This window comes from Sinohyriopsis cumingii, chromosome 15 (genome assembly GCF_028554795.1).
Source record: "Sinohyriopsis cumingii isolate HCF-2022 chromosome 15, ASM2855479v2, whole genome shotgun sequence".
NCBI classification, from domain to species: Eukaryota; Metazoa; Mollusca; class Bivalvia; order Unionida; family Unionidae; genus Sinohyriopsis; species Sinohyriopsis cumingii.
In genome coordinates, this window is record NC_142975.1 from 108,480,021 (window position 1) to 108,495,283 (window position 15,263).

Below are 15,263 nucleotides of genomic sequence, written 5' to 3' on the forward strand. Positions count from 1 at the left end.
TTCACACAGCAGACGCAGCTACGTCGACCACTCCTCCTTCCCCTAGTTCTTCTGTGCAAGATTTACAAAAACAACCCTTGTGGGTGTGGTGTGGAGAACGTGTGCCTAAAACGCAAATCGTCTTTTTCTGCCAAATCTTCGTGGTGTATTGTGTCATCGGGGCAGCCATCGCCAATTTGAGTTTGCAACAAGGAGACAAACAATTGTGGACCATTTTATTGAGCAGTTGCATCGGTTACCTGCTTCCTAATCCCTCCCTGAAATTCACCTCGAACGGGAACCCCGGGAACCTTGTGTCCAGTGCCAGTGCCAGTCACCACTTCAATCACAACCAGAACCCCAGTTTAGACGGAGACACGCCTCTGACGTCCAGTAACCCCTCGGACAGCCACAGAACTCTGGAATTATGAGTCACCAAAACCAATTTTACTTAACTTTACCCAATGACAGTTCCATGGAGGTGTTTCCCAAGAACACGTTGTGCTGTTACACGGCCAAATTACCTCAGGCCATCCAGTTAGATCACGAAGCCCATTGGGAAGTGGCTTTAGTAGAAATGATTCACCCGACCCAAGTCCTCAATGTCCTTCCCAATGAAAATTTTTTTGATGTGGAAGTTCATGACGAGCAAATGCAACAGTGGATGGATAGCAATGTCAAATATGACAAGAAAACCCGTACACAAAAGTACACCACCTATCACTTGTTCATTCCCCCAGGCTATTATTTTAGTGGTCAACATTTGGTCAGCACCATAACCTCCAGGTTTAATGTCGTGTTTCTGAAAGCTTTGGAGCATGTCAACAAAAATGTCACCATGGAGTACCACAAAGCAGCTCGTCGCTTCTTGATGAAATTTGAACGAAGTAAAATCGTGTCCATTTTATTTTGTCCTGAATTGTTTGACATGTTGGGCGGAGACATGGACATGAGAAAGGCCATGCTCAAGAAAAACGAATTACCCATCGTTTACGACAACGAGTCTTTTAGCAAGTTATTTCGTGCCCCGGTAGAACTGAACCAAGGACTGAATTTGATGTTCGTGTATTCCGATGTGGTGGAGTACAACGTGGTGGGACACACCTCCGTACCGTTACTGCGTGTCATTCCTTTCAAAGTGGATTCTGCCACGAACGCTGACGAGGAAGGTGGAAACACTTACCACGTCCACCGCGAATTTGTCCATCCTCACTATCTGCCTGTCAGTAAGTCGTATTTGGACACGGTCAACATTGCTATAAAAGGAGATCTGGGACAAAATATTCCATTCACCAAAGGAAAAGTCACGGTGAAACTCCATTTTCGAAAACGGTTCTCTCATGACTCGTAAGTAAGTCATGTATCCAGTGTACCGAGGGGTTGCTCGACAGCGAGGACACGGTTTAGGAGACATGTTAAAATCGGCCTTTCGTTCGGTGGCCCCGATGTTGAAACCGATGGTGACACGCGGATTGCACGCCTTGAAAGATGCGGCACTGACGCAAGGCAAAGAATTTCTCCAAAATGTCATCATCGACAAACAAAACCCTAAAGAAGCCTTCATGAGGGCAGGCAAAAATGTCTTGCTGCAAACGGGCAAAGACATTTTAGGCCAACGAGAAACACCTATAAATGCCCTGCACGCTACCGAGTCAGGCATTCAGCAAGGACAAGGCAGAAAGAGACGACGAAGAAAACACCCTTTCACCAGACTTCAAGCGAGAAAGGCCAAGAAAAGAAGAACCGTTCGAGACTTAGACGTTTTCGATTATTGAGAAAAGAGACCAAAAAATGATGCACCGAGAATCTTGCGCTTGTTCCAAGACAGAACTGGATCTGTTTGCCATGCCCCCTACCATGATGACCATGCAAGAATCCCAGTGGGTGGAATTTCACCCCGTCTCCTCACTGACCGATTCCGCTCCCATCGAGTTTGAAATCAAAGGACAGCCCGAAGATTACATCGATCTGAATAGCAGTTACTTGTACCTGAAAGTCAAAATTCTAGATAAGACTGGAGGTGCTATAGACGATGAAGCAGTAGCTCCCGTCAACAATTTCATGCATTCCTTGTTCAGTGGAGTGGACTTGTACTTGAATAACAAACTGGTCAGTAGCAGCATGGATACTTACCCTTATCGTGCCTACCTGGAAAATCTCTTGACGTACGGAATAGATGCCAAGAACACTCATCTCAATGCCTGTGTGGTATGGGAAGCTGACGAACCTACCAAGTTTAAAATATTGGAAACTGATGAAAAGAAAGACAACAATGATGGATTTCTAGAACGAAGAAAGAGAATCACGGGAGCCGACACAAGTTTAGAACTGATGGATCGTTTGCATTTGGACATGTGGTTGCAAGAAAAGTATTTGCTGAACGGGGTGGATGTCCGCCTGAGACTGAATCGTAGCAGTGCCGCTTTCCATTTGATGGCTGATAGTGACGGTTACAAAACCAAAATCCTAGAAGCCAGACTCTACGTACGCCGTGTGGAAGTGTTACCTAAAGTGGGAAACGACATCAGTCAGACGTTGAGTAGAACGACTGCCAAGTATCCCATACGACGCGTGGAAGTGAAAACCTTCACCATTCCCAAGGGACAGCGATCCATGATCGAAGATCATCTGTTCCAAGGACAGTTACCCAAACGTTTGATCGTTGGTATCGTCGAGAATACAGCCTTCAACGGAGCTGCCGAAAAAAATCCTTTCTACTTTCAACACTTTGGCGTGTCCAAAATCGAAGTCAGTCGCGATGGCAAGACCTTGTGTACCCGACCTTTCGAACCTGACTTTACCAAGAAGAATTACTTGAGATCGTACTTGTCCCTGTACGAAGCCACCGGACAGTTAGGAACCAATACCAGTCACGGTATTACATACGAGGATTATGCAGGAGGCTACGCTTTGTGGGCTTTCGATTTCACTCCAGACCAAGGCAGCGACGAGGGACATTTCCACCCTATAAAATCCGGCCAGATTCGTGTGGAAATTCAGTTTAAAGACCGAGACCCTGATGAAACGGTGAACGTCATCCTGTATGCAGAATTCGATAATACCATAGAAATCAACAGTTTGAGAGAAGTCATCCTAGATTACTAGAAACCATGGAAGACTGTTATCCCTCTTTACCTAGTGGAGAAACTTTTAGTGTTGGATTATTGTTAAAAAATGTTAGAGTTCTTGTTGTTTAGTGTTAAGTGATTTTTGAATAAAAAAATGCTGTGTTTTGAAAAAAATTGTTTGATGTTATATTGTTGGATTATTGTTAAAAATGTTAGAGTTGTTGTTTAGTGTTAAGTGATTTTTGAATAAAAAATGTTGTGTTTTGAAAAAAAATGCCTTTGTCTTTTGTTTAGCTATAAGAATGTTGGATTGATGCTCTTTCATTTCATACTATCCCTCTCATGACACTCACTAAACGTTGCGACTCAAAAACCGTGTGGGGGATGTTTTCCTTCACGTCCGCGCTTTAACTTTAAGAACCGGGTTGTTTCCAGTCTAACCATCCATTGTCGACTCATCCTCCTAAGAAGATGTGCTCCAAACTAGCTAAACTCAACGAAGCCTACGTGAATTTGCATAGGGTCAGACACAGTCTGATACCGAAGCCAGAAGAAATAGAGAATGTGAGAATGTTAAAAATCACTGAAGACCTGATAGAAGAGCTCTTCAGAGAAGAAATGAACAGGGAAAAAGAAGAATGGACAGAGAAGTACAGACTTCAGAGACAGCAGCAACAACAACAACAAGAGCAGCAGCAGCAGCAACCTGAACCTGACAGAGGCTTTGTCGATTGCCGTATCGACACCAAAGAGTTCTTCTTTTCTTTCCGAAGAAGCAGACCTATCGCCAGAAAGTCTATCCTCAGAGGACATCGTATTCTTAGAAACTAAAAAAGAATGCCATAGCAAACAAAAAAACAGCCCTTTTCAGGGCTACCCCAATACTCTAGAAAAGAAATAACGATCGATTTGCCAATGTGTGTAGGTAGAGTAGTGTGAAAATAAACACTAACTCTTTTTTAAAAAATGTGAGGGTATGTGTTTGTGTGTTAGTAAGTGCTTAAGTAAGCTGGTATGAATAGTAGATTAAAATCATGTTTTTTTGGTGTTTGAAGTGTATATTTGGAGTTAGATTGGATTGCTTTGCGTATGTGGATAGTCTAATGAAGTGATTTATAAAAAATTTTAAAATAGTGATGGGTAGCATAAAAAAGTGAGTGAGTGTTTCTTTTAGGTCCGCGCGTTGTTGTTTTTGGTCATGATGTGTAGGTAACATCAATTTTATGTTTTTTTTAGGGGGACGTTTTCCTTCACGTCCGCGCTTTCACTATAAATTGAAACTCGCTGGGCAGTCTAGCTACCCTTGTTGATTGATCAACACCAAAAATGAACACGAGACTGTCTAAACTGTTGGAACTTCATGTGCATCTGGAATATGCCAGGCGCCTGTTGAATGAACTGGCCGCGGAAGCCATTGTGGAGGAGGGAAGGATAAGAGAGGAGGAGGAAAGAAGAAAAAAAGAAGAGGAGGAGAGAAGATATAAAGAAGAAGAGGAAAGAAGATACAAAGAGGAGGAGAGAAGAAACAAAGAAGAGGAGGAGGAGGAGAAGGAAAAGAAGAGAAGAAGAATAAATTTCAGGATCCCAGAGAGCGAAAATTGGGATTCTGAAGCGACATATCCTGCCTCTGCTCTCTCCCCCAAAAAAGTAAAAAGTAACTGGGAGATAAGATGTGTATGTGGCGCCAGGCCTGGAAGGTGCCACCATTAACCAGGTGTCCATGAAGTTCCAAAAAAACAGCCCTTTTCAGGGCGACCCAATACTCTAGAAAAGAAATAACCATCAATTTGCCAATGTGTAGGTAGAGTAGTGTGAATATAAACACTAACTCTTTTTCAAGATAGTGTGAGGGTATGTGTTTGTGTGTTTGTGTTTGTGTGTTTGTGTTTGTACCCGCTCACGTACGATTGTGTGGATAGTAGATTATGGATTTGTTTATTGTTTCTTAGCGTATGTGTTTGTGTTTGTGTGTTTGTGTTTGTACCCGCTCACGTACGATTGTGTGGATAGTAGATTATGGATTTGTTTATTGTTTCTTAGCGTATGTGTTTGTGTTTGTGTGTTTGTGTTTGTACCCGCTCACGTACGATTGTGTGGATAGTAGATTATGGATTTGTTTATTGTTTCTTAGCGTATGTGGAGGGTATAGTTTGGGTTTTATTATGTGAAATGAAAAAGTGGGGGATGTTTTCCTTCACGTCCGCGCTTTTCGTATAAGAACCCACAGTATTCGTCGTTCAAACCATTCTACGAAGAATAATCTAGACAAGATGACGCAAGTGACTGATTTATTTAATCAATTGAGGCATATCTATTTCTGGATAATAGATGCAGAATATGCTATAGAAAGGATACAAAAGGAATGGGAGTATGAAGATAAAGAACACTTGGTAACCAGTCAAGTCGAACGTATAAAGGCCGCCAGACATATAATAGAAGGAATGATAGAAGATGAAGTCAACAAATCAAGAGGATTTATTGACCCACCTTATGTAAGAGTGGGGAGTTTGAAGGAAGCACTGGATTATGTCATCCAAGTCCGGTGCTTCCTAGAACATATAGTGTATTGGACGGAGTTGTCATATATGAAGAGGGGACTGAACAGGTTGAAAAAAGGAGAAGAAATAATGAAACAAGTGATGACCCAAGAAGTAGAAAACATAAAGGAAAGGTGGACTAAAGAAAGAAAGGAAGAACAGAATAAGAAGAAGAAATTAGAATTCGACCAACTGAATAACAACTGGATGAAAATACAGGCCAAGTTCCGAGCCATGGGTCACCCGGACTGGATACCAGAAACAGAAAAGAAAAAGAAGAAAGGAATGATGGACAAAATAAGAGGATGGTGGAAAAAGTTAAGAAGTTAAAAGAAGAAAAAACCCAAAGGCCCTTTTCAGGGCCAACCATATTTCTCGAAAAGAGATAGCCTTTCCATTGCCTACCCCTTTTCTAAATTTAAATTTAAATTTAAAAAAAACTTTTAAAAAAAAAAAAAAACCATATTCAATTCCCCTTGTCCCTAGACAAACCCAAACTCTATTCCCATGTTAAATTCCCATTGTCCCTAGACAGTCCCAAACTCTATGTTAAATTCCCATTGTCCCTAAAGTGACCCACGATTTTTCTCCATGTTAAATTTCCATTGTCCCTATATTGTCCCAGGGGTCTTCTTAATGCTAAGTCCCATTGTCCCTATAGTATCCCACTTAACTACTAATCTTGTTTTCCAGATAAGCAATTTTATTTCGGTAGATTAAATTTCTTTACAAAACCAATGTTGTCATTGCCTATCATTACCTGCTAATGTTTTGTAGTATCTATATTATTATATGTAAATTGTAAACAATACATGCACTGGTGGAACAACTTTTCCTATAACAAAGGCAACTCATCCATCCCTTTTTCCTTTTTTAAATCTTTTAAGATGTAGTCATATTGCTCTTGTATGTTTAAATTATTTTTGGAGTAAATACTTTAGGTAAATTGTCAATTTTTAATGCTCTCTCTTGCAAATCTAATTCCTGTAACAAATGTTTTTATAAGTGGTTTCAGTACACACAGGAATTTCATTAGGTTGACACTTTTTTGTGTGGCTTACCACTGTTAGAAGTAACTGCTAAATACAAGCTGAAATTACAGACTCAACACTGTTGTATTGCTAACCCAGTTGAAACAAGGCCTTTCACTTAAATTTAGAGGGTGAGTTGCCGAAGTAGGCAGAGGGTTTTGGGGGACCTCCCCCAGTGGGGATACTTTCATTTTGTTAAACGTAGTTGGGTCTAAAGTAAAAGTAGCTACCAGTAGGTAAATCACCCGACTCCAGGCTGATAAGGAACGCCCTGTTTAAATACCTACCAAACTATCCTGGCATGTTATTATGTAATGATTTTGTGTGCAACGTAATAAGTTAACTACACACAATGTAATTTCTAAACTCGCCATTTTTAATCTTATTTCTTTACTAAAATATACACATCAGTCCACAATGTCAGCTTTGATTTACATTCTTTCACTTAGGTGGCGCTCTACAGTTTTGTATTTTGCATAGGATTAGGATTTTAAAGAAAAAGAATTTCCCCAGCTTTCCTCACTGGTTATACTGGCTATTTAAAAAAGACCTTGTATATCTTAGGTATAATTCAAAGAACCTTTAATTCCCTTTATTTTGGTGTATGATTGATTGGTGTACTATGGGTTATAGAATATACAGCTTGGCCTTACTTCAGATGTGCACCTTTCAAAAAAGTGCTAACTCTACTTGGTCATTTTCACTTCCTGAACTTCAGAGGTAAATTGTATAAAAAAGAGCCAATAACATTTTTTACATTTTATATATTTGGTAATTCATTCATTGCACTTTCAGAAGCTGGTATTGTCCTGTCTGGCAAAATTCATTTTCCCTATTTTAATAGCTGCTATGTATAGTGTACTTTAGACTAATTCAGGCTGATTTTTTAACACAACGGAGCAGTCATTTTAGTTAGCAGTGTGCTTAAGTCATGTAAAATTTCCAAAAGTACAATATCCAAAGAAATATCATCCACATTACATTAATGCAGCATAGAGGTATGCCAACATTTTCTCCATTGTGCATGTTTTAAATGTGAACTACTTCACCTTACATACATCACTCTCTCAAAAGTACATATTAACTGGTGAGCGCCCCCTTTTGAATTCTACTTGTTTATTGACAATTTGAGATGAAAAAAAAGAAGATCTCAACTATCACTACAAAATTATAAATATCATTATAACAGCTGAAAATCTGATAAAAGCCCCTACTGGCCCTAAAAATGCCCACCTACCAATAAGAAATTTCTGGCTATAACACAGGTTATAAACATAAAATATCCAAAGAAATTTTGATATGCAGTACATGAAAGTAACACAGAGGCATGCCAACATTATCTCCATTGTGCATGTTGCAAATGCAAATAAATTAACTTCACATCGGTAACTCTCAAAGAAGTACATAATATCTATAGAGTATCCCATAATTAAGGAGAAGCGCAATTAGCTAGGAAAGCTTTAAATACTTTTTGTTTGAAATATGCAGATGATTAAACATGCATTATTCTTAAATATATTGCAGTTGTCAGCTAATACATAGTGTGCTTCTAAGAATTACAACTTACCCCAACATTTAATTCCCCTGCCAACCCAACTTCCCACCTTACTTTTTAAGTAAAGTAAATATATTGCTTCACCTTGAGTATTAAGCCAGGGGATATCTTCCACCTAACACTGCCAATCTCCCACATAACACTGCAAATCTCCCACCTAACACTGCCAATCTCCCACCTAACACTGCCATCGTTGAGCTAACTTGACAAAACTCCCACATCTTCATCAATGAAAGGTGAACAATACAGAACATGTCTTCATGACAGTACAACCCAGGTAATCCCTGCCTGAAATTTGTATTTAGCATGTACGGGAGTTTACCAATTCAGGCATATTGAAAATTTTTCATTTGTCTAAACCCCTATGTAACTTGTATATTAAACCTGAGTGGATCATTAACAGTGAAAATATATCATTTTCTTTATTCCCTCTTGAAAGCAAAGAATTTCATAATAGTGTTGTAAAGAAATATAAACCTTTGCTTGCAGTATCCCACAACATTTCCAGGGGGTGCTTCTACCCTGAGCAGAAAACCACAACATGCATCGGCACACCAGCAGCAGCCTGCACAGCACTTGAACTCACGAGTCAGTGTCATCACCTCCTGTAATGTGTAGGCTGGGATAAAATTATAATGAGTGTTTTGCACACAGAAAAACAGTTTCTCACCTGCATCCAATGAGTCTCTTTTTAACACAGGCCTTTCACATAAGCCAACTGTCTTTTGATCTTTGCAAGTTAAGCAACTCACATCTGGCATCCAGCTGATATTAGTTTTGAAGAGTTTCCAAGTCTAATTTATATAAGTTGGTTGAACAAAGAGTCAGTCCTCTGTTTTATAGTTATATATAATTAAGCTATCAGTACTGAAATTACTGTTCCGTCATTGTGTACAAAACAAAGGTCGGTGATTATCTTCAGTCAATGATGATTTAACTCATAGGATATATTAAACAGATTTAATCTGTAGTTGTTGACTCCCATCCAATCATTACTTTCAAAACCTGACAAACGATTATCCAATTCCCATTTATCAAAACAATTTTATATTTTCTGATGAAAATGATTAAATACTGGTCTTGCAACACTCCAGTGGCCTAAGTAGTTGAAGTGCCTGCCTTGGATGCAGCAGGTTGTAACCCCAGCAGAGTTGTACCAAAGACTTAATAAAATGGTTCAAATAGCTGCATCACTTGGTGCTCAGCATTAAGAGGTTAGTGTCATTACTGGTCAGCCTGGTGTCAGGATAATATGACTGGGTGGAACATGATGCTACATGTCTGTGGCATGATGCTCCAGTGCTAGATATCACTATAAACTGCCATGCCACAGATATTGTAGAAATAAGACTAAAATTGTATAGCTAGGTTAGGACTCTAAAAAGCACACATGCACAATATTGGTCTAAAACTAAAGACGTTAGTCACAGTGACCTACTAGATCTTCTATTACAACTAAAATTAATACAATGGACATTCAGAAAAGTACAATATACATTTCATATACTTAATACTATTAAGGGAAGAGAGCTGAACATAAATAACAGTGGCAGTAAATTTTACCCAGAATTCTCCTTAATATGCAACGAACTAGTCCCACCTTAACAAATGTTTGATATTTTTGCCTCTTTTTTGTGAGGGTCTGACAAAAATAATTTTTACTCCTTTGAAACACCACATTAAAAGAAGCCGTAATGAAGTACTGCAAATTTATTTTATTTCAAGGTCATCAATTTTATAATGTGAAAAATTACCTTGCAGTTTGTTCTTCAATATATATTTTATGGATGGAGACAGTTTTTTTTTTAACTGAAGAATCAATTCATTAATTCTTGAAATCTGTGGTCTGAAGCTATCACGAAATCTAAAAAATTTGCTACCCCATGAAAAAACTAAATTTAAAGCACATATATATGCAAGTCAGAATAAAAACTTACATAGATTCTCATTCTTGGACTCAACTCTCAATCTGACACCTGAGTGATCAGTGGTTGTTTCATGATTTGAACATAAAACAGCAACAATAAATCAATGCTAAACTACATTCAAAAGGTCACTGAAGCATAAAATACAAGTTAAAGAGCCCTCTTTTGCCAAAAGCATGTTGTATTTATCAACATGCATCCCTTCATTAAGTTTTTCGATTCAATAAGGTATGCACAAAACCCCTGGGATCATGAGCTAAAAGCAAATACTTAACCCAAGCCAGTAAAAGATGAAATACAGGTCACAATGTGCTTAACCCATGCCAGTAAAAGATAAAATAAAGGTCACGATGTGTTTAACCCAAGCCAGTAGAAGATAAAATACAGGTCACAATGTGCTTAAGCCAGGTCAAGATGTGCTTAACCCAAGCCAGCAGAAGATAAAATACAGGTCACGATGTCCTTAACCCAAGACAGTAAAAGATAAAATAAAGGTCACAATGTGCTTCTTTTTCCATAAGAGAGTTTCACAAATTAAAGTAAATATCAGCATCAATTTCATGATTATAATGACACCTGTCCAGTCTAATGATTCTTGTCGATTTTAATGATTCCTGCCAAGACTAATGATTCCTGTCCAGACTAATGATTCCTGTCATGACTAATGATCTCTGCCCAATCTAATGATTACTGCTCAGTCTATAAATTATTAGCTTCCTTCATGACTGCCAGATAAAAAGCATCATGTCAACATCTATTAAAGTTATCAAGAGCATTGGAAAAATTGAGAATCATTAAACCCTTTATTTAAAGTATTAATTTACAGTTACAAACATATTTGGAAAGACTGGGACTTAAACCCTTTATTTACAGTATCAATTTACAGTTACAAATATATTTGGAAAGACTGGGACTTAAACCCTTTATTTACAGTATTAATTTACAGTTACAAACATATTTGGAAAGACTGGGACTTGAACCCTTTATTTACAGTATTAATTTACAGTTACAAACATATTTGGAAAGACTGGGACTTAAACCCTTTATTTACAGAATTAATTTACAGTTACAAACATATTTGGAAAGACTGGGACTTAAACCCTTCATTTACAGTATTAATTTACAGTTACAAACATATTTGGAAAGACTGGGACTTAAACCCTTTATTTACAGTACTAATTTACAGTTACAAACATATTTGGAAAGACTGGGACTTAAACCCTTTATTTACAGTATTAATTTACAGTTACAAACATATTTGGAAAGACTGGGACTTAAACCTTTTATTTACAGTACTCTTGTACAGCTATATATAAATGTGGAAGACTGGGAATCCTTGAACCCTATTTATAGTGCTGTACAGCTATAAATAAAAGTGGAAAGACTGGAAGTTGAACATTTACAGTATTGTATAGCTATAAATAATGCTACTCAATCATTAAATGGCATGTTACAAAATTTATCAAAACTGGCTGTACCCAAGGATGTATTTACATTTACAATAATGCCCATTCGTCATTATTTAGACATCTTTCTCCTTGTATCTGAAATCAAATCTTATTAAATTGGTCTCTGTCAGTAAAACTCTTCGTCTCATATTTTATCAAGTTTCATTAGAGTCCCAACCTGAGCAGTGGATAATACAATGTTATGGGATTTCTTTGCACTATCTATTTCCAAGGCTCTTAAAACGCACTGCAATAATGTACAAATTGTAATGGTAGGTTCTTGCTTTGATAAAAACTGACCATACCTGCCCTGCATTGTCTGTTATGTGTATGATAAATCCTCTGTTAGGCCCACAAAAAATTCGCATGCACAAAGATGACTCTGCAATTACAAGAGTTTTAATATCAGGGTAACCTGGAAATTTCTTGCAAACTAAGAGTTTGATATTTACTGAATTATAAACTTTCTTGAGCTTCTTTTCAAACTGCTGTATTTTATTATGATAGGTTTGGCTTCTCTGCAGCTAAGCAACCATAATGGACATCCAATTCATTTAGAGGTGAGGCTCAAAATGTTACACTTAAAAAAAGAACATTTTCTAATAAAACATTATTGTATGCATCTAGATCCAACAGCATACACACTTTTGAATAAAGTCATGTAGGCTGTTGAATAAAGGCATGTGGACTGTTGAGTAAAGGCATGTGGGCTGTTGAATAAAGGCATGTGGACTGTTAGGCTGTTGAATAAAGTCATGTGGACTGTTGAATAAAGGCATGTGGGCTGTTGAATAAAGGCACAGTGGACTCTTGAATAAAGGCATGCAGACTGTTGAAAAACAGCATGTGGACTGTTTAATAAAGGCATGCAGACTGTTGAATAAAGGCATATAGATTGTTGAATAAAGGCATGTGGACTTCTGAATAAAGGCATGTAGACTGTTAAAAAAAGGCATGTGGACTCGAATAAAGGCATAAAGACTGCTGAATAAAGGCATGTGGACTACTGAATAAAGGCATGTGGACTGTTGAATGAAGGCATGTAGACTGTTGAATAAAGGCATACAGACTGTTGAATAAAGGCATACAGACTGCTGAATAAAGGCATGTGGACTACTAAATAAAGGCATGTAGACTGTTGAAAAAAGGCATAAAGACTGTTGAATAAAGGCATGTGGACTGTTGAATGAAGGCATGTGGACTGTTGAATAAAGACATGTGGACTGTTAAATAAAGGCATGTGGACTATTGAGTGAAGGCATGTAGACTGTTGAAAAAAGACATGTGGACTCTTGAATAAAGGCACGTGGACTGTTGAATGAAGACATGTAGACTGTTGAATAAAGGCATACAGACTAATGACTATTGAATAATGGCATGTGGACTGTTGAATTAAGGCATGTAGACTGTTGAATAAAGGCAAGTGGACTGTTGAATGAAGGCATGTAGACTATTGAATAAAGGCATGTGGACTGTTGAATAAAGGCATGTGGACTTCTGAATAAAGGCATGTAGGCTGTTGAATAAAGGCATGTGGACTGTTGAATAAAGGCATGTAGACTGTTGAATGAAGGCATGTAGACTGTTGAATAAAGGCATGTGGACTGCTGAATAAAGGCATGTAGACTATTGACTAAAGGTATATAGATTGCTGAACCGTAAGGCTAACAGAAAAATCCTAACTTAAACACATGTTATACAGCACTGTTTCTGATAGTGGAAAACAATCAGTCAGATGACGATCCTTTTCTATTTTATGTCTTGACAAGCATCCCATGGACAACTACATTTCACCTTTGCTGATTCCTTGTGTTACTCATTATAAAGTGTGTTCCCCTTGTCAAGCCAAGTAAGTCAAAATCATACGCATGTATGAAAGGCGTACTACAGGCATATCCTGCTCCTAAAATATTATTAAGGGTCAGAAGCTAAGAGGTTATACAATTTGATTTAATCCCCTTACATTTTGTCAAAGTCCTATTTACACTTCATCCACAGCATGCAGATTTTCAAAGTTCAAAATTACATCTCATCTATCATACTGAAACTTTCTAAGTTCCAAACGTCGCCAATAATTTTCAAAACTCTTAGACAAAGGACACCTGTATTTCACACTAGTATTACTCTTCTAGGTCTTGTACGCCTGTAAAAGTTGCTTTACGCCTTTAAATTGAGCGTGTTATGCCTCTTTTACTGCTCTTGTACAGGCGCAATACGCCCATACTTTTCGTACAGTACATTAGGTTATGGAGTGGGAAATGTCATATTTTTCACACAAAAAACCCGGAGCCAATCCCCTGGGGTTAAGGAGAAACCTAGAGACAAATGCCATCCATATATATCTATATAACATGGCATTTTTATATTATGCAGTGTACAAGGTTATATGGTGGGGTCTCAGTCATTCCCAAGTGATGACCAAGGGACTTTGCCCGATGGGCAAGGACATACCCAGTAACCAAAGTTAACTGAATAATTATATATAATGTGACCCTGCTCCATTATAGCATGAATTAGGATATAACACGACTGTGGTATGGCTCTAGAAATTTCATATACATATTTTTTCTCAAACATGAAAAAATATATTTTTTTCTTAAAAGTACAAAAACTAAATTTTAAAAAGTTTATTATTATTTTAGGGAAGAGGTCACATATGAATTCTAGTATCAAACAATCATGCTGTGGCTTATGAAATTTTAAATAGATGTATTTTCTTGTGCACAATTTTTTTTTAAAGTACAGAAAATATTGTGCCAAAAATGTATTCAAGGATTGTGCAAGGCTTTGCTAATGTCACAAACTGCACCTTTTTTAATTGGCAACAAAATAAATCATCTGGCGATTTTTTTGGGGGGGGGGGGGGGTAAACAACACTGCTGGCTGATTAGACCTGTACATTTTGGGTTTGGAGTGGAGAAATTCAAAGCCATAATGAAAGGAAACCACAAACTTGGACATAAAATGCACTGGAATCTATCTATTATTACATAAATAAATCCTTTGTTCACATTGACAAACCATCTTAACAGTGCATTGTATCATAATCTGCTTATGCTGACATCTGGCCTGAGTACCGGTATGCTGTGATACACTCAAATAATTATGCTACTGGACCAGCTACAAGTGGCCATCTCTTGAAGGCAGGAAAATGGAATGGCAACAATCAACCAAACGATAGTCAACTTTTTTAAAATGTACCCAGAAAAATAGTTTTGTTGAAACTTCACAGAAAACTGATTACCTCTGAAGCACCAATCATTCTGTATAAATACTAAGCAAAGAAAAATTTTCAGTCTCAATGTTCTTCAATTATTTGATGTTGCTGCTGCAAATTAAATGTCCAAACTTTTGAAACTGTAGATATCCAGCTGTCAAGTTAATTGAAGGTAGGGCATCTTACAAAGATGTTTCTTAAACTATTTAATTTGTTCACATTTACACTGCCCTATGAATAGCCTCATCCCCAGTAGCATCGGCAAGATGATAGCTTTCTCCAGCTGACCAAAAATCTAGGCCAATTTGAGCACATGTACATGTAGCATGTAAACAGCTATAACCATGTGCTATTGGCAACAATGAATATAACAGTGAATTGTTTAGTGACGCATATTTATTGACAATCGATTATAGATCAAAAGATGACAACCATTTTTTATATACTTGTTATTTTTGTTTTCAAATGGAATGTGGCTGATATTAAATTTTATAAAATGTGAT

General features: G+C 37.7%; 1 protein-coding gene across 3 annotated transcripts in view; it reads right to left on the minus strand.

The window, feature by feature from the left end:
• The window catches only part of LOC149782447 (phospholipid scramblase 1-like), a 108,393-nt gene that overhangs the window by 32,197 nt on the left and 60,933 nt on the right, over positions 1 to 15,263 (minus strand). For 2 of the 3 annotated variants that reach the window (XM_089933861.1, XM_089933862.1), the window contains exons 5-6: positions 11,849 to 11,925; positions 8,648 to 8,775 (exon numbers count right to left, since the gene is read on the minus strand). In XM_089933861.1, the coding sequence (XP_089789987.1) occupies positions 8,648 to 8,775; positions 11,849 to 11,925 (205 nt within the window). Of the gene's footprint in view, positions 1 to 8,647; positions 8,790 to 11,848; positions 11,926 to 15,263 lie in introns of all 3 variants that reach the window. The other variant, XM_089933863.1, reaches the window with a different exon arrangement.